The 23,149-nt window shown below is 42.7% G+C and overlaps 1 protein-coding gene across 1 annotated transcript in view; it reads left to right on the forward strand.

Annotated features, from left to right (window-relative positions):
- Positions 1-13,263: 13,263 nt before the first annotated feature.
- The window catches only part of CUNH4orf51 (chromosome unknown C4orf51 homolog), a 32,297-nt gene continuing 22,411 nt past the window's right edge, over positions 13,264-23,149 (forward strand). Inside the window, exons 1-2 of the mRNA XM_040967394.1 lie at positions 13,264-13,517; positions 22,282-22,358. Coding sequence (XP_040823328.1) covers positions 13,285-13,517; positions 22,282-22,358 — 310 coding nt within the window. The 5' untranslated portion in view covers positions 13,264-13,284. The remainder of the gene's footprint in view (positions 13,518-22,281; positions 22,359-23,149) is intronic.

Raw genomic sequence — 23,149 nt, forward strand, 5'->3', positions numbered from 1 at the left:
CCCTAGCCTAAACAGTTCCATTTTTACAATGCAATACAAAAATTATGTCTAAAATGTATTGTGACCTGCTCAAACCAGTTCTCGAAGAGCTGGATTTAAGTATGGAAAATTTTATTAAAATACAAAGATAGGAATCTAAGGTCAACCTTCCAGAATGGAGGCAATAAAGATTTCCCTCTTAATCCATGGTGTGTAGGGAAGATGAAATCACCACTCCCAATCTAACAATAAGAAAAAACTGATCAAACTGAAACTTAGTGACTTTTCTTGGATCCATGGAGAAGCAGATAGCCTGAAATGTGGAGAGCCAGGTTCATCAGTCACAGTCAAGATTTGCTTAGCTAGAACAGAAACCTTTGCAGCAATGGACCAGTTGGAGCACTTGAAGTGATTATTAATTTTTTTGAAGATTTAATTTTTTTAAAAAGATTTACTTATTTTTATTACAAAGTCAGATATACAGAGAGGAGGAGAGACAGAGAGGAAGATCTTCCATCTGATGATTCACTCTCTAAGTGACCGCAACAACCAGTGCTGTGCCGATCTGACGCCAGGAGCCAGAACCTCCTCCAGGTCTCCCACATGGGTTCAGGAACCCATGCTCAACTGCTTTCCCAGGCCACAAGCAGGGAGCTGGATGGAAAGCAGGGCTGCTGGGATTAGAACCAGAGCCCATATGGGATCCCAACACGTTCAAGGTAAAGACTTTAGCTGCTAGGTCACCATGCTGGACACCAATGTGATTATTTAAAGAAACATCAGAGGCTTATCATATATGTTGTAGCACTTGATAGGACTTTCTTTACCTTTTATGAATACTTTTTAAAATTTTTCATTCAAAAGAAAAGACAGACTTACTGAGATATCTCCTAACCTCTGATTTACTTTATACATGTGGGCCTCTCTATTGGGTAACAGGAGCCTAAGCACTGGGCCATTACCTGCTTCCCTTCAGGGTGCACGTTAGCTGGAAACTGGCACTGAAAGCTGGAAGTGGAGCCGTACTTGAACCAGGGTGCTTTCGTATGAGACACAGACAGCCCAAGTAGCAACGTAACTGCTAGGCCATATGCCTGCCCCCTTTCTCCTTTTGGCATTCCACAGTTTATATTAGATTATGGTAATGGAGTTAAAATTAGGCTTTGAATTTTCTAAAGGAGCTAAATTCTACAGTCCTTGGAGGTCAGATTCCTGAAGGAGAGATTCAAAAAACTATCATAGCATTCTATAACAATAAGCTATGAGCAGCTAAAAAGCCATTATGAAATATGAGGCCACCCCAGACTTCTGTCCTAAAAAGATAATGCGTGATACCCACTAAAAAGTTGAGGAAGGGAAGAACTCACTCCAGTTTGACTCAAATTCTTGAACATGTGTTAAGTTTCTCTGGCATCAAATCTGATCCTATGATATGTATAATTTGAGTTTTTGGCTCAAAACTCAGCCTTAATAATTTGCTCAAAAATTTTGCTAGGCATTTGTAGTGTGTCTTAAAATGGAAACAAAAGATGCTTCACTTTTGCCATGTTGTTTGCATATCCCAAGCAGCTCCAAAACCCTAAATTCCTAAGTTCATAGTGAAAGCACATAACTTAATCCAATCATAGTGTGTAGTCTTTTGGTCTGGTGGGGGGTATTTAAGTCATTGATAACATTCACATGGAAGTTAATTCCTTGTTTAAAAAAAACCAAATTTATCTATTTTAAAGGTTTATTTATTTTTATTGGGAAGTCAGATATACAAAGAGGAGGAGAGACAGACAGGAAGATTTTCCCTCTGCTGATTCACTCCCCAAGTGGCCACAAAGGCTGGAGCTGAGCCAATCTGAAGCCAGGAACCAGGAGCCTCTTCCATGTCTCCCACATGGATGCAGGATTCCAAGGCTTTGGTCCATCCTTTACTGCTTTCCCAAGCCACAAGCAGGGAGTTGGATGGGAAAAGGGGCCACCAGGATTAGAACCAGTGCCCATATGGGATCCTGACATGTGCAAGGTGAGAACTTCAGCAACTAGGCTACTGTGCCAGGCCCAAATTTATATTTGATGATGTTTGTATAGCTGAGAGGGATGCATGCTCATGTGGACCGATTAGGATGGGGAGGGTAGAGGGATGGAGCAAAGTGGATAAGATAACTGACTTAAATCTCCTTTTTGCTTCGTGTATCTGGGGAAAGTGGGGAGAGAAGGAGAGATGGCTGCTTCCAGCAACACAACCATATCAATACCTGGGAATGGGGGATGGCCATTCAATGTCATCCCAGGGTCCCTGATGTGAGGCATGTTCTGAGGATACTGCTTAAGTAGTTTTCATAGTTCTAAAATGCTATTGATTTTGTTGTTCCAAGGTTGAGAAAATCCTTTCAAGTCCATTTGCCAACATAGTTCACCTTACTCTTAATTCTCCCAGATACTCGCTGTCAAAGCTTGACCTGGAGAGCTGTCAAGTTTGTTTTGCTACCATGGTACTAGACATCCTCTGCAGGCCTCAAAGAACAAGTTGAGATGAACTCCCTGAGCATCTGTGTATGCCATCCCCTGCATAGGCCTCAGCGACCATTGAGACTCAGTCCTGACACATGCACTCCAAGGTCAGACCACAGATCCCATGATTTTCCCTGTGGATGGAGTTCCAAGTCCAGTGATCCAGTTGGGGTGGGGGTCCCCAAAGGTAACCCCAGCCTGATTCCTGGGTGTGCCAGCCAATGTGCAATCTGGCTCAGTCCATCACCCACATCAACCTGCACACACACTGGTGATTGCAGTCACTTGATCAGTTTTGTCCCCATCCCAGTCTCTGCAAACCAGTGGATGCTGTGGTTCAGCCTAATCCTGCCCAGCACACATTCTGACCAGTGGGAACTGCAGCCCAGTCAGAGCAACTCCCAATCATCCCCACTAGCCCCACCCCCAGCACTGGTTCCTATGTTTGCTGGTGTATTCAGCACATTGATTTGTTCTCTTGCACATATCAATTGAGCTCTAGCAAACATCAATGGGCATTGGAACCTAGTTCAACAGAACCAACTCCACTATCCAGCCCACAATCATCCTGGGGTTGCCACCACTTTTCTAGCCCAGACCCACCCTCAGCGGTGGTTCTTATGCTCACCAATGAGAATTGCAGGCCATTAGAGAGGCACCCACAATTTTCCTACCAGGCCCACTCCAAGCCCTGGATCTTACCCTTTCCAGATGGTTCTATGGTCTGTCCTGTCAGGACTTGCCCCCAGCCAGTTGATACTGTGTCAAAGCCCAACCAACCTGCAATTACTCTGGCTCATATGCACCAGTGCAGATGGTTGCTCAGCCCAACCTGGCTCTCCCCTAACCCAGCTCACATGTGAGCCAAGGAATGTTACAGCCCTGCCCAGCTTGGTTTGCCCCCAGTCCCAGCTTTCATGGTCTCCAGCAGGAGCAGAGGCCCAACACCGCTCCTGCTGTGAGCTGCAGCCCAGTCTGACATGGCTCACTTCACAGGTGACTGCTCCAGTCACAGGTGAACTGGCTAGTGTTGTGACACAACCCAGCCTATCCTGCACCCCATCCTGGTTCTCACATTTGCCAAAGGGTGCTATGAACTGGTCCAGCCTGGCCAGCCCTCAGACCTGACCCACATGTATGCTGGTGGGTACTATAACATGGCTTGGTCTGTACTGCTCCCAGCCTTGGCTCTTGCATTCAGCTGCAGGAACTGCATCCTGACAAAGGAGTTCCCTAAGGTCCTCTATCAGGTCACCTCCTAATTGCAGATCTTGTGCATACTGGTGGATTTTTGGCCCAGCCTAACATGACCTACCTCCTGTCTTGGCAGGTACAACAGCCTTGTCTGACTGACCTATACCCATTCTGGCTCTTACTTTTGAGTGCTACAATCCAGCCATGCCTAGTCCACCCCCAGACCCAGCTCCCACATGGTTCAGCGGGTGCAAAGACCTAGCCCAGCCTGTCCTACAAGCCATTCCAGCTCATGTGAGCATTCAGCAGATGATGGAGTCTAGCCCAGTCGGCACACCCCAGACCCAGTCCATACCCATGCTGAGGGATACTGCACTCATGTCCAGTCCATACTGCCCCCATTCTGGCCCTCACACTTGCCAGTTGGAACTGTAGCCCAATAGGGGTGTCCCCTTAGCTCTTCGACCAGGCTCATAGCCACAGATTTTGGGTATGCCAGTGGTTGCTCCAATCCAGCCTGGCATAACCCATCACCCAGCTTTGCCTCTGCCATCAGATATTGCAGCCTGGTTTGGCCTGGCCCACTCCCAGTCTCAACTCTCGCTAGTGAGTGCTTCAGCTTAGCCTGCCCAGCCTGTCCCCATCCTTGGCTTTCATGCAAACCAGTAGTTGTGACAGCCTATCTTAGCTTGAGATGGCCCGCAGTCCATCCTGGCTCCCATATCTGTGACACGCCAGTGTGCTATGATTTGGCCTGGCCCTGCCTGCTGCATACTCTCCCCAGCACCAGCCTACATACTTGCCAACTAGTGAAGCAGATCTGCCCAGTCTGACCAATACCCAGCCCTGACTCATGTGCTTACCAGTGGGAGTGATAGCTCACCAAGTGAGTTTCCTGAGTTTGCCGACCAGGCCCACTTTCAGACTCAGATTGTATGTATCCCAGCGAGTGCTAGACCATGACCCAGCACAGTCTGATCCCTCAGTTCTTGGCCTTTGTATGTGCTGGTGGAATTTGTGGTCCAGCCCTGTGCCACATCCAATTCTTGGGTGTGCTTGAGGCTGCTATAGCCTGGACCAGCCTGGTCTGTTCCCAACCCTAGTACCCATGAGTTCCATGGTCATGCCTAACTCAGCCTGTCACCATCCCAGCCCCTGAGCAAACCAGCTGGTATGGAAATCCTGCAAAGGTGAGCCCATGAACCTCCTCCCCCACCCCAGAGCCTGATCCAAGACCTATTTCTCTCATGAGCTGGTTAGTGTCATGGCCCATCCTAACATGGCCTACTCCCTGCCTCAACAATCACTGGTGGGTACTGTGGTCAAGCCCTGCCAGCCAGGCCACCCAGCCATGGCTTTCATGTGAACTGGTAGGCAGTATTTGATACCAACAATCCCAACTCAGGTCTCCCACATTGGTGGGTGTATTGCTTTGGGCCTTAAAGGTCCTCCGATTTCCCTCCTTTAAACCACTTGGTCTCAGCACCCTTGTTTACCTGCAAGTGCAGTAGTCAAGTTGGTAGAATTCTCCCAGAAGTCATTCCCTACCTGTCATGTCCTCTCTCAGCAGTCCTCTCTCCCACACATCTCCAAGCCTGTTTCCCTGAGCAATCCACAGCCCTCCATGCCCTGATCCCCAAGCCTGGTCCTCTGGTCCCTTGGGCAGTGAGCCATGCCAGCCTGGGGCCCTGTCTACCTACCCAGGGCCCATGTACACTTGTGTCCTAGTGCCAAGACTCTGCTGGTGTGCTGGCATCTGCCCCCCCCCCCCCACAAAGCTTTTAAAAAAAGAAAAGAATAGGCAACTATTGCTGGAACATTGGTATAGTTAACACAAATTTGCCATTAATCAGGCCCATGCCTGCCAGCTATTAGCTGCTTTTCTCCCAATAGTGTAACACTTGCTTAGGGGCAATGCAACCTAGGCCAGAAGTCAATTCTCATGAGAGGGTTGGTTATAAAGGGTGAACGGGGGCCAGCCTATCTCTGCTTCCTGGTTCTTCCACACACTTTCCTCTACGGGAAATCCTCAGAGGTCCAATGCAATGGAACTAGCTCACCCTGGTTGTGAACTTACAGAGACATGTGCCACAGGAGCCTCTTCCCTTCATAGGTAGCTTGTCTCTAGTATTTTGTAGCAATAAAAAAAAAGCATGCTAAACACAAATGCATACAATTCAACTATTTTCTAATGGCCAGAAAGCATGCCCCATTAAATTCATATGTTGTTGATACTGCCTTTTTCCATTTCCTGTTTATACAGCCCTTGAATAATGAGCCAATACCCAACTGGGTGGCAGGAAGGAATGTCTTCAGTACAGCATATGTCATAATGCATTTGTACAAAGTGGACAGTTGTGGCACTGTTCAGTCATCCTAAGTAGATACACAATAAATATTTGTTGAATGAATGAGTGGTGATAAATAATTTTGAGCAGCGCTATCAAGTAGTCACAGAGAAAAAGAGACAATTACATGGTGAACCATTTCTTCAAATAATGGCAAATCAAAAAAGTTAGTAATACCTTAAGTTAGCACCAGTCTCTGGGAACCCATAAAATTCAATTTTCAGCTCACTCTAATTTCTGTAGGATAAAACACTGCTGTGTATCTTTTCACTCAAATTATGTCTTAGTGTAACCTTGGAAATGCTGAAAAAGATACGTTAAAGATATATGCACATTACAAATGTTTTGCTATATGCAGATTAAGTATCCAAAAAAGGTGGTGTGGGGCATTCATCTTGATCCTTCTAGAGAATTCTGCTCCCAGATTTTGTGAATATTCTTTCCAATGTAACCCTAAGCCTCCCCATCAGACCCAAATAAGATTTAATAAATGAGAAGACCAGATATATGTCATACTTGGATATTTGATATGTATTTGAATAAGTCAAGAGCATAGGCAAGGCTGGTTGGTGAGTGGGAAGGGAGTGAAGGCTCCCTGCATTAATTTCTAAGAGGATATATCTTCTGGGCTTTGTCCAGCAGAAAACATACATAAAGTGATCATCTAAGAAATTTTGTTTTATTCTTTGGCTCTATTCTGCCATGAATATTTAGTTAGGATTCAGCTTAAAGCTGTGACAAGACTGTTTATTATTTGTCTTTATGCATCAATAAAATGCAAGCCTTTAAGATTGCTTTTTTTTCCTTTTTTCAAAAAAGGTTTATTTTCCTTGATAGAAAGCTAGAATGACACAGAGATGAGAGAGGGAGAAATCATCCGTCCATGGTTCCCTCTCACAATGGGTGGGGCTGGGGTCAGGGCTATACCTGGAGTCTCGACTCCATCCAGTCTCCCTTGTAGGGGAATAGGGACCCAGGTAATTGGGTCATCGTCTTCTTATTCCTACGTGCATTATCAGAGAGCTGGATCAGAAGTGGAACAGCTCGGACTCAGAGATGTATTGGGTCCAGAGTCCTAGGTGGCAGGTTAATCTCCTGATCCTTAATGTTGGCCCTGGCTGATTTCTTGGAACAATTATTTTTCTAGATAGGAATATTTCCTACTATGGAAAGAGCTCCTTAGTCTCTCTCTTAGCTTGGATAATTTCCGGGGCCATAAATGATTTTAAATCTTAATATTGCATTAGTGGTAATGCATGGTTCATTTTAAATGTTTTTTGCTCATACCAATAACAGGTTATATGCAAGAGTGAGGCTGTTGTCCAAGTGGAACTGCACAGCAGGAGGTGACTTTCCAAGTGTAGAGAAGGTGGCCAACCCCACCTCTCCTGTGGGGACCTGAAGACGTCAGCTGTAACTACAACCTGGCTATCCCTGGATGTGTGACTGAAATCGACTGGACTATTAATATGTGTTGTTTTAGTCTTGGTTATTATGAGCCTTTTTGTTTATGTGTTTGAGGGTGTGGGATGTATTGTGGATATCCAGGAATAGAGAGGATTTCCTTGGAAAAAAACAGCTGTGCTTTCAAGTTGCCTCAGTTTGCGATCCACACATAAAAGTATGTTTCATAAAATTCACAGAAGATGGAATTAAATTTATTCTGGGGCAGAAAATTTGAGGTTCCATGCAGTTTTCATGTGAAAACTCTTGGAACCTCTTGGAGAATCCCTCCTCTACTTTTAGCCTTTCCTCAGTAGACTGATATCCATCCTCTGTCTATCCACCACACACATGCACGTGTGTGCACACACCCTAAGGGTTTACTTTTTCCTTTTTCTTATTTCAGTCCCAGAACTAAAGACTGAGAAATTCATGTGAATATTGAATAAAATCAAACTGGTCCCAAATTTTTGCCTCAGAGGGTTTTTTTTTTTTGTTGTTGTTGTTGTTGTTTCTTCTTGCCTAGACTCTAAAGATAGTTTTTTTTTAAGTAAATACAAACCCTAAAGATATACTCTGTAAGTTTTTAAAAAATACATGTTTTTATTATATTTTGACAATCTTTACATAGTTAATTAGGGTAAAAAAGGTTCAAGGGCTACAGGGAAGTGGGTAAGACCACCATTTCCATACCACTTCCTTCATGTATCTGAGGTAAAGTGGGATATTGAGGAGAAGCCCCACCCAGTTTCCCACCCACCCAAGTCCCGGATGTGGGGCATGCTCCAAGATACTTGCTCAAGTGGTTTCAATAGTACAACATTCATGGATCACTACCAGTCTCACCACTCCAAGCACGATAAGGTTGTCGAAGAATCCACTGGTTAACACAGTCCCTTATAAAGTCTCCATTTGCCCAGTATTTCGCTGCCGACAGATAGCTGAGATTGTTGATTGACTTGTTCTATCTTTTCTTGGTTAGGGCTCTGAGTCCGGCATCTCGACTGGGGAGATCCCCAAAGAAATTTTGAGGTATTCCCATCGCCCTGATCAGCTGGTGGTTGCAGTTGCTGGGTCGGTTCTGTCTCCTTCCATGTCTTCCACTGGAACCAATGGGTGTTGCAGTCCAGCCAGGTTCTGCCCAGCACACACTTGGCCACTCTGTGAGTTTTGAGTGATTGATTTTATGTTGGTTTCTTCAGTTTATTTTGTCTTTCAGAAATAGCATACTGACTCAGATTATAAGTTACATGTTCCTTCTGTAAAAGAGTTAGTAAATATGAAGAACGTAGAATATAAACATCATATGTATCTTCCTAGTTAGCTGGAAATATTAACTTCTTGTACATAGGCTTCTAGGTTTTTCCTAAATATAGATACACACTGTACTTTTTACTACACAGATTGGGATCACTCATTTATACATGGTTTGCAAATAAATGTCAGGAGATCAAAGTTTTTATCAATTTCCTTTTCCTGTTCTTTTGCAGTCTACTCTTGTTTTATTTTCATCCAATCCCTATGTAGCTGGTTCCTTGTTTTTGAAGCCTTAGCTCACCTAGCACACAATTTTTAACAGGTTATTAAGCATTTCTAAATTACACAATTGGCCAAAGGGAAGAAATTCCTCCGGGATCTGGGACTAATAAATGATGTTATAATACAATATTCACAGATTCAAACAGATTATGTGTGCTCATTCAGATGTTAACCCTGCATGCCCAAATATCCAATTCTGGCATCCTCTGGGGAGAGGACGGATTCAGGCTGAGATGGAAGCTCCAGCCCCTTACAGGGTCTTTTTTTTCTTAAGGGAATTCTGCCTACCTTGGTTGTGGCATTACCTACTTCCTGAGTTTCATCTACCTCCGCAGAATACAGCCTCACAAGTGTTGTCTTTGGTGATAAAAATTGAAATAGTGCCTAACAATGTTATGTGTATGCACAAGTGTGAAAGTGCAAATGTGTATATGCAGGTGTGTGCATGCCTAAGTGTGTGGCACATACATGTGCATTTATGTGTGCTGTTTTGACTAGAAAGGGATACAGACAAGTCTTGTACAACACGTGATAGGTACCATAGTCATATGGGTGCAGCACATGTGAAAAGTGCATGTGTATACCTGGAAACAAAGCACTGCTCAAGCCGCCTTGCTAGCTGCCAGTGCTGTAAGCTGGAGACCTAGTCAAGAGTACATTAAGGATTTGAGACTGCAGACCTAGTCACTGTCTTAGCTATACTCTGGCCTTTCCAGTCCTGAGAAGGTTCTGTAATATAGCAATCCCCAGATGTAGTCTCCCTGAAAGAAGTTTTGTGGTCAAATACACTGAGGAAATACTGCATAATTTAGACCCCTTTGAAAGATGCACAACACATATTGAAGTAATAAAAGCTCCGAGAAGCCTCGAAGCAAAGAAACGTGTTTATCCCAATGTGTTCTAAACTAATTTCACCATGAAATCCTTTCAGTGGGTACTCATTAGCACCTCTTTAGAATAATCAGCTTCCATTTAGAGAGAAGTTTGGTTAAGGCCTGCCTACCAAGTGTCCTTCAGATTAAGTGCTATGCCTACTCCCTGGTGGCTTTATTGGGTATGAGGTCACTCGGCTATTTTCATTAAGTTAACCTCACAATTCAGGTTCACTGTCACAGTGCTCTTGATTTTTTTTTTCATTATGTTTAGAATACTGGAACAACACAGCTTGCCAAAATTTCAGTTATAAAGGATGCTTTTATAGCAAATTCCAGAAGCTGGAAAACGAACTGTACAAGTTGGCACCAAATATCATTGTTCATGAGAAATGAACTATTTGATAAATTGTAGCGACAAAGGAGTATAAGGACCTTTAGAATTTTTTAACACTTACGAAATCAATTCAATTAGTCACTTCCATTCATTCTCTAAGTTGAAGTACAACTTTATATATATCAATTACCATGATACAGTTTTAGATAGAGCGTTTCCTCAACTTCTATTTCTCTACCCTCGTTATTATTTCCCAAATCATGACAGTAGTATAGTCCTCCTATAACAGTTATAAGTTTAACTTTCTGCTATTTAAATGTATTATGATGTGGTAGGTATAGGTAAAGGTAGAAAATCTAGTGTCATGCTGGAAATGCAACTTATTTTTTTCAAAGATGTATTTATTTTATTGCTAAGTCAGCTATAGAGAGGAGGAGAGTCAGAGAGGAAGATCTTCTGTGTGATCATTCACTCCCCAAGTGATTGCAATGGCTGGAGCTGAGCCAATTGGCAGCTAGGAGCCAGAAACTTCCTCCAGGTGCCCCATGTGGGTGCAGGGTCCCAAGGCTTTGGGCCGCTCTTGAATGCTTTCCCAGGACACAAGCAGGGAGCTGGATGGGAAGCAGAGCTGCCTGGATTAGAACCAGTGCCCATATGGGTTTATGGCATGTCAAGGCTAGGACTTTAGCCATTAGGCTATCATGTCCGGCCCTAATGATGTATTTATTTTTATTGAAAAGGCTGATTTACAGAGGGAGAGACAAAGAAAGGTATCCTATGTACTGGTTTATTCCCCAGTGGTTGCAACGGCCAGAGCTGAGCAGCTGGGACATGAACCAATGACCATATAGGATCCCTGCGTGTGCAAGATGAGGATTTAACCAACTGAACCTTTGCTCCTGATCCACCCTGTGAGTCATAGAGGACGTTTGACTATGAAAGCCGCTCTCTGCCTTTGCCTCACTCCATGACCCTCCCTCTCCACTCACATTGCCAATGGTACTCTTCTCATCAGAGGTCAAACCAGTGCAGCCACTTGGTCTTGGGCTTGAACCGGTTAAACTGAGCTAGGTAAACATTTTCCCTTTGTGAAGTTAGCTTCCTCTGACATTTTGTTGTAGGAGTGAGAACCTCAGTAACATAATAGCTGAGCTTTCTTTAACTAAAATTGTTGTTTTTGCTGGAATGGGTAAGGGTTAAAGTACATGAGTATAAGCAACTAGTACCTGACGCTGGGTATATTGAAGAGTTAGGCAGCCTACATTTCTTTCCTCCATTTCATTCTTTATTTCCATCTTTCAGAAATCTCATCTGGGTTTTTCTGAAAAACTAATTCCACCAGAAGAAGCAGCTGTCTGTAACCATTTATCTAATCCTTTTTCCTGAGGCAAAGGTGCTTATGCTTCAAATTCCAGCATTGCCAGGAAAGAACCCCCTACTGTAGTAACACACTAATCAGTAATTGCCAATAATTTTATTCTCAAAGAAACATACCACATTGTGTATTAACCTTACTTTGTAAGATTTTAAATTCAACCCCTGGAGCAGTGCCTGTGTAATCAAAGCTCAATTGCATCAGAATCACATAATCACATAAAAATGCAGAGTCCTGAGTTTTGCCTGAGACCTGCAGTCTGTGTACCCAGAGCTGCGGGATCTGTATGTTGATTGTGGATCCAGCAGGCCTGAGTGGATCACCTGCGGAGAGTCTCCATGTTGAGAATGAATCCACTTGCAGAATCCTGGACCGGTGGGGTTGGGAGTAGGTGTGTATCTTTGTCTACAAGGAGCCCCACAGGTTCCTGAAGAGCCCCGAGGGTTGAAAATTACTGCACAGACAGGTGAAAGGAGAAATGAGCATTGAGACTGATTTCATCTTGATTTGTTGGGGTATTGTTTGTTCATCTGCAGAAGTCAGACTGGGAGAACACATTAACCAGATTTGGAGTAATTATTGGTGAAGAATGGGAAAGTGGTGTGAATAGGAGATTGAATGCCATGACTTCTTGGCATAAAAAAAATGGTTCTTCATAATACTTTCATGACCTTAATTCTGAACCCTGGCTACTCTTCAGAACCCTCCAAGATTAAGGTTTTATAAAACACCAGAGCCTGGGCTGTCCTCCAGAACAATTACATCAGAATCCATGAGGTGGGGCCATGCATTCTACTTATTTTCTTTTTGAAAGATTTATTTATTTTATTGGAAAGGCAGATGTACAGAGAGGAGGAGAGACAGAGAGGACGATCTTCTGTCTGATGATTCATTCCCCAAGTGGCTGCAACGGCTGGTGCCGTGCCGATCTGAAGCCAGGGGCCAGGAACTTCTTTCCGGGTCTCCCACATGGGTGCAAGGTCCCAAGGCCTAGGGCCATCCTCGACTGCTTTCCCAGGCCACAAGCAGGGAGCTGGATGGGAAGTGGAACTGCCGGGATTAGAACCGGTGCCCATATGGGATCCCGGAGCATTCAAGGTGAAGACCTTAACCATTACGCTGTCTCGCCGGGTCCGCATTCTACTTATTTTTAAAAACTACCAGGGTGACCGGATGTCAGTCATCCAGTGAACACCATTGCTCCATGATACATGAGAATCTATTGTTGACATCACAAGCAATTCATGTTCTCTTCTGGACAATTGGAATCTAGGTTTAAGAGGGATGGGAATGACTGCTTGAAGCTACCCTTCTGTCTCTTACTCCTACTTCTTCAACAGCTATCATTAGGATGCACTGTTTTATTTATGATAGACATACTGTTTAGTTTTGACACCTGCTCTGTTCTCATAATTGAAAAGCAGGATATTTCATAGAGCAGATATTCTCTACATACCCTACAAACTTGTTAGCTAAAGTTGGGGGTAGGAAGTGGAGATGAGGATAGTATTTGGGATTTTATGATTCATTGCTTGGCAGCCATATCTAAGACAGTCAAGTTTCTGCACTTTGTGAACTGTGGGGGTTAAGAAATTGGGTGAGCCCAGTCAGTTGTTTCCTGACACTAGCAGGAAATTAATTACACATTATGCAGAGGCCTTAAAAGTTGTCCATTAGTGCAGGCTATCCATACCCATGTCACATTTCTTCTACTTGACTCCACAAATTCTCCTGCCTTTTAGCCCTCTTACTCCTCAAGAGTTTGACATGATCCGACACAGGGCTGGAGCATCTTGGCAGAATGAGACGCGATGGTCAGATGCCTCTGTGACAACGTACACAGGCAGTTACCGGGAGAAACATCTGGATAAGTTCACGAGCAGCCGATTTTCTTTCAGAGCATTGCAGAATGGGCCTAAGTTGAAACAGTAAGATTTCTTCCTTTTTTTTTTTTTTTTTTTGAGCATGGATATGTCACTACAAATCGAGAGTGTTGTTGGAAGAATGAGGGTATTGTGGACCTTGACAGAAGTCGCAGATTTTAGCACTATTTTCCTGTAGAAATGTCAGTGAGAAGGAGAATTAGATGTCAGTTACCAGGTGAAATTATAATTCTATTCTTCACTTGGGATTCCTAATCGTCTGTATAGCACCCTGCCACTGAAAGGTGTTCGACCAAATGATTGTTTCTGTTCTTGAGAATTTAATTTTGTTTCTTGGATAGTGTTCCTACTTTCAGAATTTGCAAATCTCTCTTGAAGGAGAAAGAACATCAGTTAAACTCTCCCCTCTATGGTTACTGATACATGTAAGTGTAGAGGGGTCAACAGACATTTTCTGAGTGCTTACTGGAAGCCAAGCCCTCTAATGGGTTCACAATTTAAAAATTAGTTTCAGTTTGATGCAGTAACTATAGAAATAAGTAATCAAGAACAGAGATTGCATTAGTGCCTGACAAAACGGGGAGTGCTGTATTTCTGGAAGGGTCTTGGTATAGCAGGTTTCCTCTGGGCTAGCTGGGGTAGCAGGTGAAGTAGGGAATAATCAAACACACTCTTGGGGAGAGAAGAGTTTGTACAGTGGCCAGGAAGAATTAACTCCAGCAGGGCACCAGCAGGGCACTGCAAGTGGCTCCTTGGGTTTGAGAAAGGAGATGTAAGTTGGGAATATGGAGAAATGCCTACCTATGTTGACCTCTGTCTTTATCTATATAGACTGATAAGTAACACACTCAAATTTTAGAAACATATGTGAAAAAATCAATTGGACTTTTGCCTCTAACTTAAACTGGGAGGAATAACTCACAAATCAGCCCAATAAAGATGATGCCTTGCAATTCTTTTCAAATCAGCAAAACACAGTGCTTAATTAAGGCTGAAATATCTTAGAACTGCTTTCCAGTTGGGCATCTAGTCTGGTTTCTTCTAACAAACGATACCCTCTACATTTTTAATAGCTTTCAAGTTTGTTAATGCATCAATTAGCTTTGGAAATCTCTTTGCTAATTCTGTGCTAATTCAAAGCAACTGTGACCCAGATATAGGGTCTTTAAGCCCCACTAGTGCCATGTCTGAGCATAGATAGTGTTTGAAAGCTGGTATCTAAACAGATCTATTCACCAAAAAAGAACAAGAAAGATATTTAATAACTCTGAAAAATGCAAAGTATGACATCTACTAAAATGTACATAATTTTAAAATTGTTCCCTATTCAAAGTGTGATCATTATATGCAATAGTCCAACACAGGGGTCCTGTTAATGTGGGGTTAGAGGGTCCTGAGCTGTACTTACTTCCGATTCTTGCCTCCATGTGACATAAGAATTAAAAAAATTTTTTATTATTATTGTCATTTTATGATACAGGTCCATGGGCTCCTGGGATTTCCCTTACCCCAGCCCCAATTCCCCTCCCCCTCACCTAGTTCCTCTATATCATTATTAAAGTATAGTTCTTCATACATAGTTGTATGTCCATCATTGCGGGCATGGATAATGGCAGAGAGTCCAGCATCCTATTGTCAAGATATAGTAAACAGTTTCATTTTAAGTCCATTTTTGTCTGGAAGTAGAGATGCATACTACATTGTATCCTCACATCTGGATATGTTAATCTCCATTTCACAGCTACTGTACATCCCCTTGAATGAAAAGTCACAAAACAAAATCAACAATAGGAAGAAAAATAGAAATTTACAATGCCATGAAGTTAAATAACATGCTACTGAATGATTAATGTATTGCTGAATAAATGAAAAAGAAAAGTGCTGTTCTCGCACTGCCCATCTGGGATCTGCTGCTCTGTCTCTACTTCTGGTCAAATCAAACAGACCAGCAGAACGGCCAGTTCTTTGTCTGGGTTAGCCTCCCAAGCTCCCAGTGAAAGTCCCTTCCCACCTGGCTGCTGATGGAGCTCAGGCTGTTGGTGGAGTTTAGATCTCCATTAGCTGAATGCTGCTGGAGTATCAGTCACTGCAACACCAAACCATTGTGTCCACTACTTTCCTGTGTCTGACAGTGTCCAGGTACCCCTCTGCTATTGTTCTGTCCTCTCCTATTTCCTGGAATGTGTCCTCTCTGCTTATTCTTGATTAAATGTTTCTCTGTCCGTTTAAACGTGTCCTTACCCTATTCTGCCATCTTGATTCTTGATCGTGACATAAGAATTTAAAGTAGAAAATGCAAATGGCAAGGATACAGAGAAAGGGAAAGTCTCATATACTATTGATAGGAATGTAAGTTAATGGAGCCTTTATGAAAAGCATTGTAGTTTGCTCAAAAAGCTAGATATAAAACTGCTATATGATCCATCAATCCCAATACTGTTAATAATCCAGAGGAAAGGAAACCAGGATGTCAGAGAAATATTTGTATTTTTTTGATGACTGCACCACTGTTTCCAACAAGGTATGGAGTCAACTTTGATGGTTGATGAATAGATAAAAAGCATGAGGTAACCTATGCAGAATGGAATAATACTTGACCATTAAAAAAAGAAATGAGTGCAGTCCTGTCATTTACAACCACACTGATGAGCCGAGAGGACATTATATTAAGTAAAACAAGTCAAGCACAGAAAGAAAACCACCCCGTGTACCCATTTACTTGTGAAAGCTTAAAAAGCTGATCTCAAAGAATGGAGTAGAACCGTGATTATCAGCATCTGAAAAGAGGAGGAGGAATGTGAGGGAGGAGAGATGACGGGTACATGGGCACAATTGGATGGGAGGAATAACTTCCAATGTTTTGCAGCACGGCGAGCAAATTGATTGAAAACAGTTCATTGTGTGTCTCAAAATAGCTAATAGGATGCTGAATGTCCCTCAAGCAAATGATAAATGCTCGAGCTGATGGACCTGCTAATTAATCTAATCATTGCATGTTGTATATATCCATTGAGATGTCACACTGTAACCCACAAATACGTACAATTGTATGTGTCAATTACAAATAAGCATGCATATATTAAATTCTCTTTTAAAAAAGAATTCAAACTAAAGTGCACATAGAGTATAAGAATGGGAGCCAGACTAGGGGCTGATACTCTCAAGTCCAGCCACAGGGTCACCTGGAGAGCGCATGGTCTGGGAGTGAGAGTGACCGGGGAGGGAAATAGTGGGCTCCTCCCTCTTGGGATGCCACTCACATGGGAGGGCACAGAATAACTAGGACAGGGGCTGGGGTGGCTAGACAGAGAGGCACTCAACAACATCTCTGAGGGCTAGACAGTTGAGCTGGTTTGATGGAACTAAGCTCCAATACCCTTTGACATTTACGAGAGCCAAATGGGATATGGGGCAGACTGAACTAGTCTGCTACACATACTGGTAACCAGGGCAGGGACGGGCCTGGTGGGGGTTATTGGGGGGTCGCTCTGACTAGGCTCCCACAGGTTTGTGTGAGGGCCGAGTATGTGATGAGCAGAACCAGGATAGACTGTAACACCCATTGGTTCCAGTGAAAGCCGGGACAGAAGATGGAACCAACCTAGCGATTGCAACCACCAGCTGATAAGGGACTGTGCCAGATCCTGTACTTGCTAGTACATATAGGAATCTGGTCTGGGAATGCCTCAAAGTTTCTTTGGGGATCCACTAAATCAAAACGGCGAACTTAGAGCCTTAACCAAGAAAAGACGGAAGATAGAACAGGTTAATCAACGACCACAGCTATATGTTGGCAGCGAAATACTGGGCAAATGGAGACTCTATGATGGACTATGTCAGTCAGTGGATTCTTCAACAGCCTCATCGTGTCTGGAGTGGCGAGATTGGCAGCAATGCATAACAGGTGAACTACTGGGACCACTTGAGCAAGGATCTCAGAACATGCCTACATCTGGGACATGGGGTGGGTGGGAGACTGGGTGGGGCTTCTCCTCAATATTTCCTTCAGCCCTTATAACTTTTACCCTAATCAACAATGTAAAGATTACCAAAATATAATAATAATAATAAAGAATGGGATCCAGATTTTTTAAAGCAGTGGAGGACACATGGTTAGAGGAAAATACAGGCATCTCCATTTAGCTGTTCTCCTTATTGGGTAACAGAGAGGCTAACAGGGTGAGATTTGGGTGGGATTCAGCGCACGTGATGTTCTCTGGGGAAATTTTCACAGCACCTTTTTGTGTAGCTCAGTTTCACATGACAGAGGAGGCTTAGGTTCATCATGGGAAGTTGGCTGTGCCGAGTTGGCCAGAGGGGTCAGAGTTAAGGGTTCAGGGTTACAGCTAGGGACTGATCGAAACCTCCTGGATCCTTTATTCTTTGCTAAAAAGCAAGAATTATAAATGAAAAGACACATTATGCTCAGGATGAAAATACTGATTCTATTCCATGTTTGCTTTTGTTATTCATTTTTGTCTGGGTTAATTTAAGCCCCAAGAAGCTCCAGAGGTGAACTGAGACAAAGAAGTGTCCGTTCTGCTGGTCTGTTTGATTTGAACAGGAGCAGAGACAGAGCAGCAGATCCCAGATGAACAGTGCAGGAACAGCATGGATTTCATAGTCCAGTCCACGCGCTAGAGCTATATCAGGTGTGATTTTGTTTAAGGAGGCAAAGGCTATGGGACAGTACTGCACATGCATTGAGCTGGGAGTGAATTCATTTTTGGCTTAGTGAACTGCAGTAATGCAGCATCCTGTAGGTTGTAGCCCAAAGACCTGATAGCCAGCAGATCAAGAACTCTAGTAGGGGCACGTCAGGCCCCGTTTTGTACAGTGAGGCAACAGTTTAGGACTGCAGGGATAACAGTGAACTGCGCATGGGCTGTACTTGTGAGAACTCACTGAGTTTAGTGTATTGCACTGGTCCCGCAGGAAAATAATACTGACTATTGCATTGTACAGGTCAAAATAGGTCTGTGTGACCCTTAGACCTAACGTCCAACAGGTTCCGGCAAGATCAGCACCACCAACAACCTAGCTATATAGGACACCTGGTATCTCCCTAATCCTGGGACCTGCTCCAACCAGAAGTGGGAGAAATGTTGCAGGGACAACAGTGAGTGCAACATCAGCACAGTATCACAGGAGGTGGAGACTGGTGAACCAGGAGCTGGGGCTATGGAGACCATGGTGGAAATCTAACGTAAGAACCCAGATCTGGAACTTGCTGGAGGGAGTGGCACAAGTGACTGCAAACAAAGAGCCATGTACCAATGGCAACAAGTAAAATTGAACTGTAGACCTGAGGTTGACAGAGCTTAAAAACCTGCCCCAAGGAGAAGTACAATGACAATGAGCAAAAGAAGAGACAGAGACACAGTGAAGACTCCCATGCAAAGGAGCAAACACTTTTGCCAACCTTTCAGAGTTAACTGAAGAAGACATCGAGAAAATGGGAGATAAAGAATTCAAAACACTTGTTATAAAGCTTCTTATCAACAAGAAGAAGCATGCAAAGCAGGCATTCAAGGAATTCAAGGAATATGTCACACTGGAAATGAATCAAATGAAAGCTGACCTAATAGAAATGAAGAATACAGTGGAGCAAATAAAAAATACAGTAGAGAGTCCCCAAAATAGAATAGATTGAGCCCCCACTTGGGAGGCCTGCATCGTTCATTGGCATGCCAGTTCAAGTCTCAGCTACCCTACCTCTGATTCTGCTTCCTACTAAGGTGCCTGGGAAAGCACGAGTGATGGCACCATTGTTTTCATCCCTGATATCCACCTGTGTGATGTGGAATTCCAGGTTCCTATCTTTGGCCTGGCCCCTCCCCAGATGTTAAATGTATTGGGGGATTGAACAAGCAGAAGGTAAGTCTGTCTCTACCCTTCTGTCACTGGGATTTACAAATAAATAATTAATGGAACATAAATAACTCAAATATCTAGCAATACAAAGACATTCAACATTTTTCCATAGAAAACCATGAAACATTGGTATGAGAAAAAAGGTGTAGTAGATAAACTATGTTCTTGGATTGAGAGACTGACTATTACAACAGTTATACACTCAGTGCTGTTCTCCTAAGTGTTTTGTGGAGATTTACAGCATTATTCTAAAATGTATATGGAAATAACGTGTAGACATTCTCACAAAAGAACAAGTTGGTAAATTTGTTTTACAGATAACAAACTTAATGTGAAGCTTCAATAATTAAGGTGGGTTTGCTTTATATCAACAAGATAGAAAATATATACCAGTGGAAGAAATGAAAGAGCACAGAAACCTATTCCTGTGTTATATAGGTACTTGATTTATGAAATAGCAGTAACAGAAAAAGGCTATGATATTAACTGTAGGTACACTGATTTAGATTCACAGAATATTTAATGTGGTGGTCAAAACAAAAATACTGTTACGAGGTAATGTAGGGAATATCCTGATAAACAGAGCACCCAAAATACTTACCACAAAAAAAAATTGTTATGACAATTGGAACACCTTAAAGTTAAATGTTCTGCTCAAGGTACATCAAGGTATACCATTAAAAGTAAGAAAAGGCAAGGCACAATGAGGAAGAAATTTCAACTCAGAGATTAGCAAAGGGTTTATACCCATATATATAAAATTCAAATAAAACTGAACTCTACAGACTCTCTGGCCAAGTTTAAGCTTTAAAATATCAATATTACTAAGTGTTGGTGAGTATGCAGACTAATGAGATTTCTTTTTTTTAACTAACAGGAATATATACTGACATAATTCCTCAGGAAGATTTATCTTTTAAAGGCGATATTTTGGATAGCCTTAGGCTTAGAAATTTTACTTCTAAGTATAGAACCAACTAAAATGCATGTGAAAGTGCATCTAGAAATATGTATGTGAACATTCATAGCAGCATTTTTCATTGTAGTCCCTCCCCTGCCCCCCCCCCCAAAAAACACCTTAAAAACAAGACATTTGTAAGTTCCTGTAGTCATCTTGCTGTGTTCAAGCAGGGGCCGGCAGGGTGGGAAAGGCGAAAGTTGGTTCCTGGAGCACTGTGAGTACCAAAAGACAGATGCTCAAGTCTCTCCTACAAAATAGTATAGTATTAGTTTATAACCTATGCATATCATTTTTATACTTTGAATCATCTCTAAGTTACAATATCTAATGCACTTTAAAGCTTATGTGAATGGTTGCACTGTAAATTTTAGGGAATAGTGGTAAGGAAAGTATCTATACATGTTCAATACAGACACACTTTTTTTTCTGACTGTTCTTGATCTGGAGTTGATTGAATACATGAATGTGGAACTCAGGGATGGAGGTTTATGATTATATTTATCTACAGCAGAATCAGCAGAATGCAGTGTTCATACTATTGGGATACTATATAGCAACGAATATGAACAAGCTTTGGTTACACACATAACATACATTTACACATATTGTTAGGCAATTTTAGCCAGAAAAAGCAGATACTGTGCTATTTCATTTGCATACACACACACACCCCCCAAACAATAGTGTCTGATCATTACAAAATATTCGGAGGAACCGGCACTGTGATGTAGCAAGCTAGTCCTCCACCTGTGCATCTGGCATCCCATATGAGTGCTCGTTCTTATTCCTACAGCCCCGCTTCTGATCCAGCTCCCTGCTAATGGCCTGGGAAAGTAGTAGAAAATGGCCCAAAGCCTTGGGGCCCTGTACCCAACCTCCAACTGGGCTAGCTGTGGCTATGGCGGCCATTTGGGGAGTGAACCAATGGATGTAGGATTTCTCTTACCTCTCTCCCTTTGTCTGTAATTCTGATTTTCAAATAAAAATAAATATCTTTATTAAAAAATCTAGAGAACATGATTTTCAAAACACAATGAAGACAAAGACATCAGGAACTTGGTCAACTGACCACCTGAATCAGAACCATGTGTCCGAAGACATTAAAAAAATAATCACCAGGATTGGACATACAAATCTGCATTTTAAAAATCAATACCCTCAGATGATTGCATTGCTGTTATGGGTTCAGAGAAGAAAGGTGAACAGTGGCCTGCAAGAGCCTGTTTCCAAGGTGGTTACAGATGGTCTGTGGTCTGACTGCATAGATAATGGAACATTTTAGGACTCTCCAGGCTGTCATCAATTTCCCTCCTCCCTTACCTTACATACGCAGTTCCAGGTCCCTGGAGCTTGGAGACGCCCTCTTCATCCAGGGGCTCTGAAACAACTACCAGCATCTGACATTCTCAGGGAACCGATGACTGTCCGTTCCACAGAAAACAACCTGTACTTGACAATAAGCTTGTGCTTTTTCAGAAAGAGGGTTATGTCTGGATTCACAGAAAAGGGAAACTGAGACCGAAATGTGTTTCAAAATGTTGACACAACATCTGTGAGTCCCCAAGTTACTCCACTGCTATTAAGTTTTATTTGGAAGCCAGCATAATTACTGTAATCTTTCTCATTTCATGCATAACACTTGTTTTGAAAACAACTCCCTTGAGAGACACTCGTAAAGCCTGTTGAAATAATTATAAACTTAATGTTTGAGTTTTCATGCACAGACGTTAAAAATGCTACCCTTTTATGACAAACTGGAGAACAAACAAATTACTAAGAGACAATGAAAAAGTCCAAACTTGAGTCGTTTTAATGGGATTGTGGGGTTACGGTTGAGAGGGTGGAAACAGGGAAAAAGAAGTAAAAGTATAAGACACAAAATGAAAAGCCGAGCAGAAAATCTCTCTCTTTTTTAATTTTATAGGCTTCATGGGATTTCAAAGCCAAGAACTTACTTCTATTTGTTTTCTTTAGCATGTCATCACCAAGCAGTTCGGCCAGCAGTTCTACACCCTGCCTCCCTGGAACCCAGGAAGCTATAGACGCTCAAGGTAAGCTCCTCCAAGCATTGCCTTCCACCGAGTTTCTCAGTCACATTTAGGTTCTTTTTTACCCTCATAATTACTGCAGGATGACTGACAAACAAAATGTATATGTTTAAGTTGCGCAGCAGGATATTTTAATATATGCATACAGTGCAAAAGAATTAAGAGCAGCAAACTAGTTAACACACTAGTCGTTTCATCTACTCTCACCTTCTGTGTGTGGAGGCTGGGGGTTGTGGGTAAGTGAGAACTCCTGAGATACACTTCCAAGTATACAATAGATCTTCATGATCCCTGGTTATCAGGTCATTAGGTTTCCAGAACTTACCCATCTCACAACTGCAAGTTGATGTACAGCCCCTGGTCACCATCATTCTACTCTTTATCTAAGTTTTTTTTTCTCTTAAATAAAAAAGGATTCATTCATTCATTTGAAAGGTAGAGTTACAGAAGAGGGAGGAAGAAAGAGAATCAATTTTTCACCCAGTGTTTTGTTCCCTCAAAAGACCAAATTGGCTAGGCTGAAGCCAGGAGCCTATAACTCCCTCAGTCTCCTACCTGGGTTCTGGGTCTCAAGTACTTGGGCCACATTCTGCTGCTTTCCTAGGAGCATGAGTGGGGAGTTGCACTATAAGTGGAATAGCAGGACTTGAACCCGGCACCTATTGCAGATGCCAGCATTGCAGGTGGCAGCTTAGCTCACTGTGCTACAAAACAGCACCATAAGTTTGGCTTTTTAAGAGTCCGTATAAGAAAGATCTTGAAAAGTTCATGACAAATGCACACAGAAAACTGCG

This window comes from Ochotona curzoniae, unplaced genomic scaffold (assembly GCF_017591425.1).
Source record: "Ochotona curzoniae isolate NIBS_2020 unplaced genomic scaffold, NIBS_Ocur_1.0 scaffold_4506, whole genome shotgun sequence".
In the NCBI taxonomy this organism is placed as follows: domain Eukaryota; kingdom Metazoa; phylum Chordata; class Mammalia; order Lagomorpha; family Ochotonidae; genus Ochotona; species Ochotona curzoniae.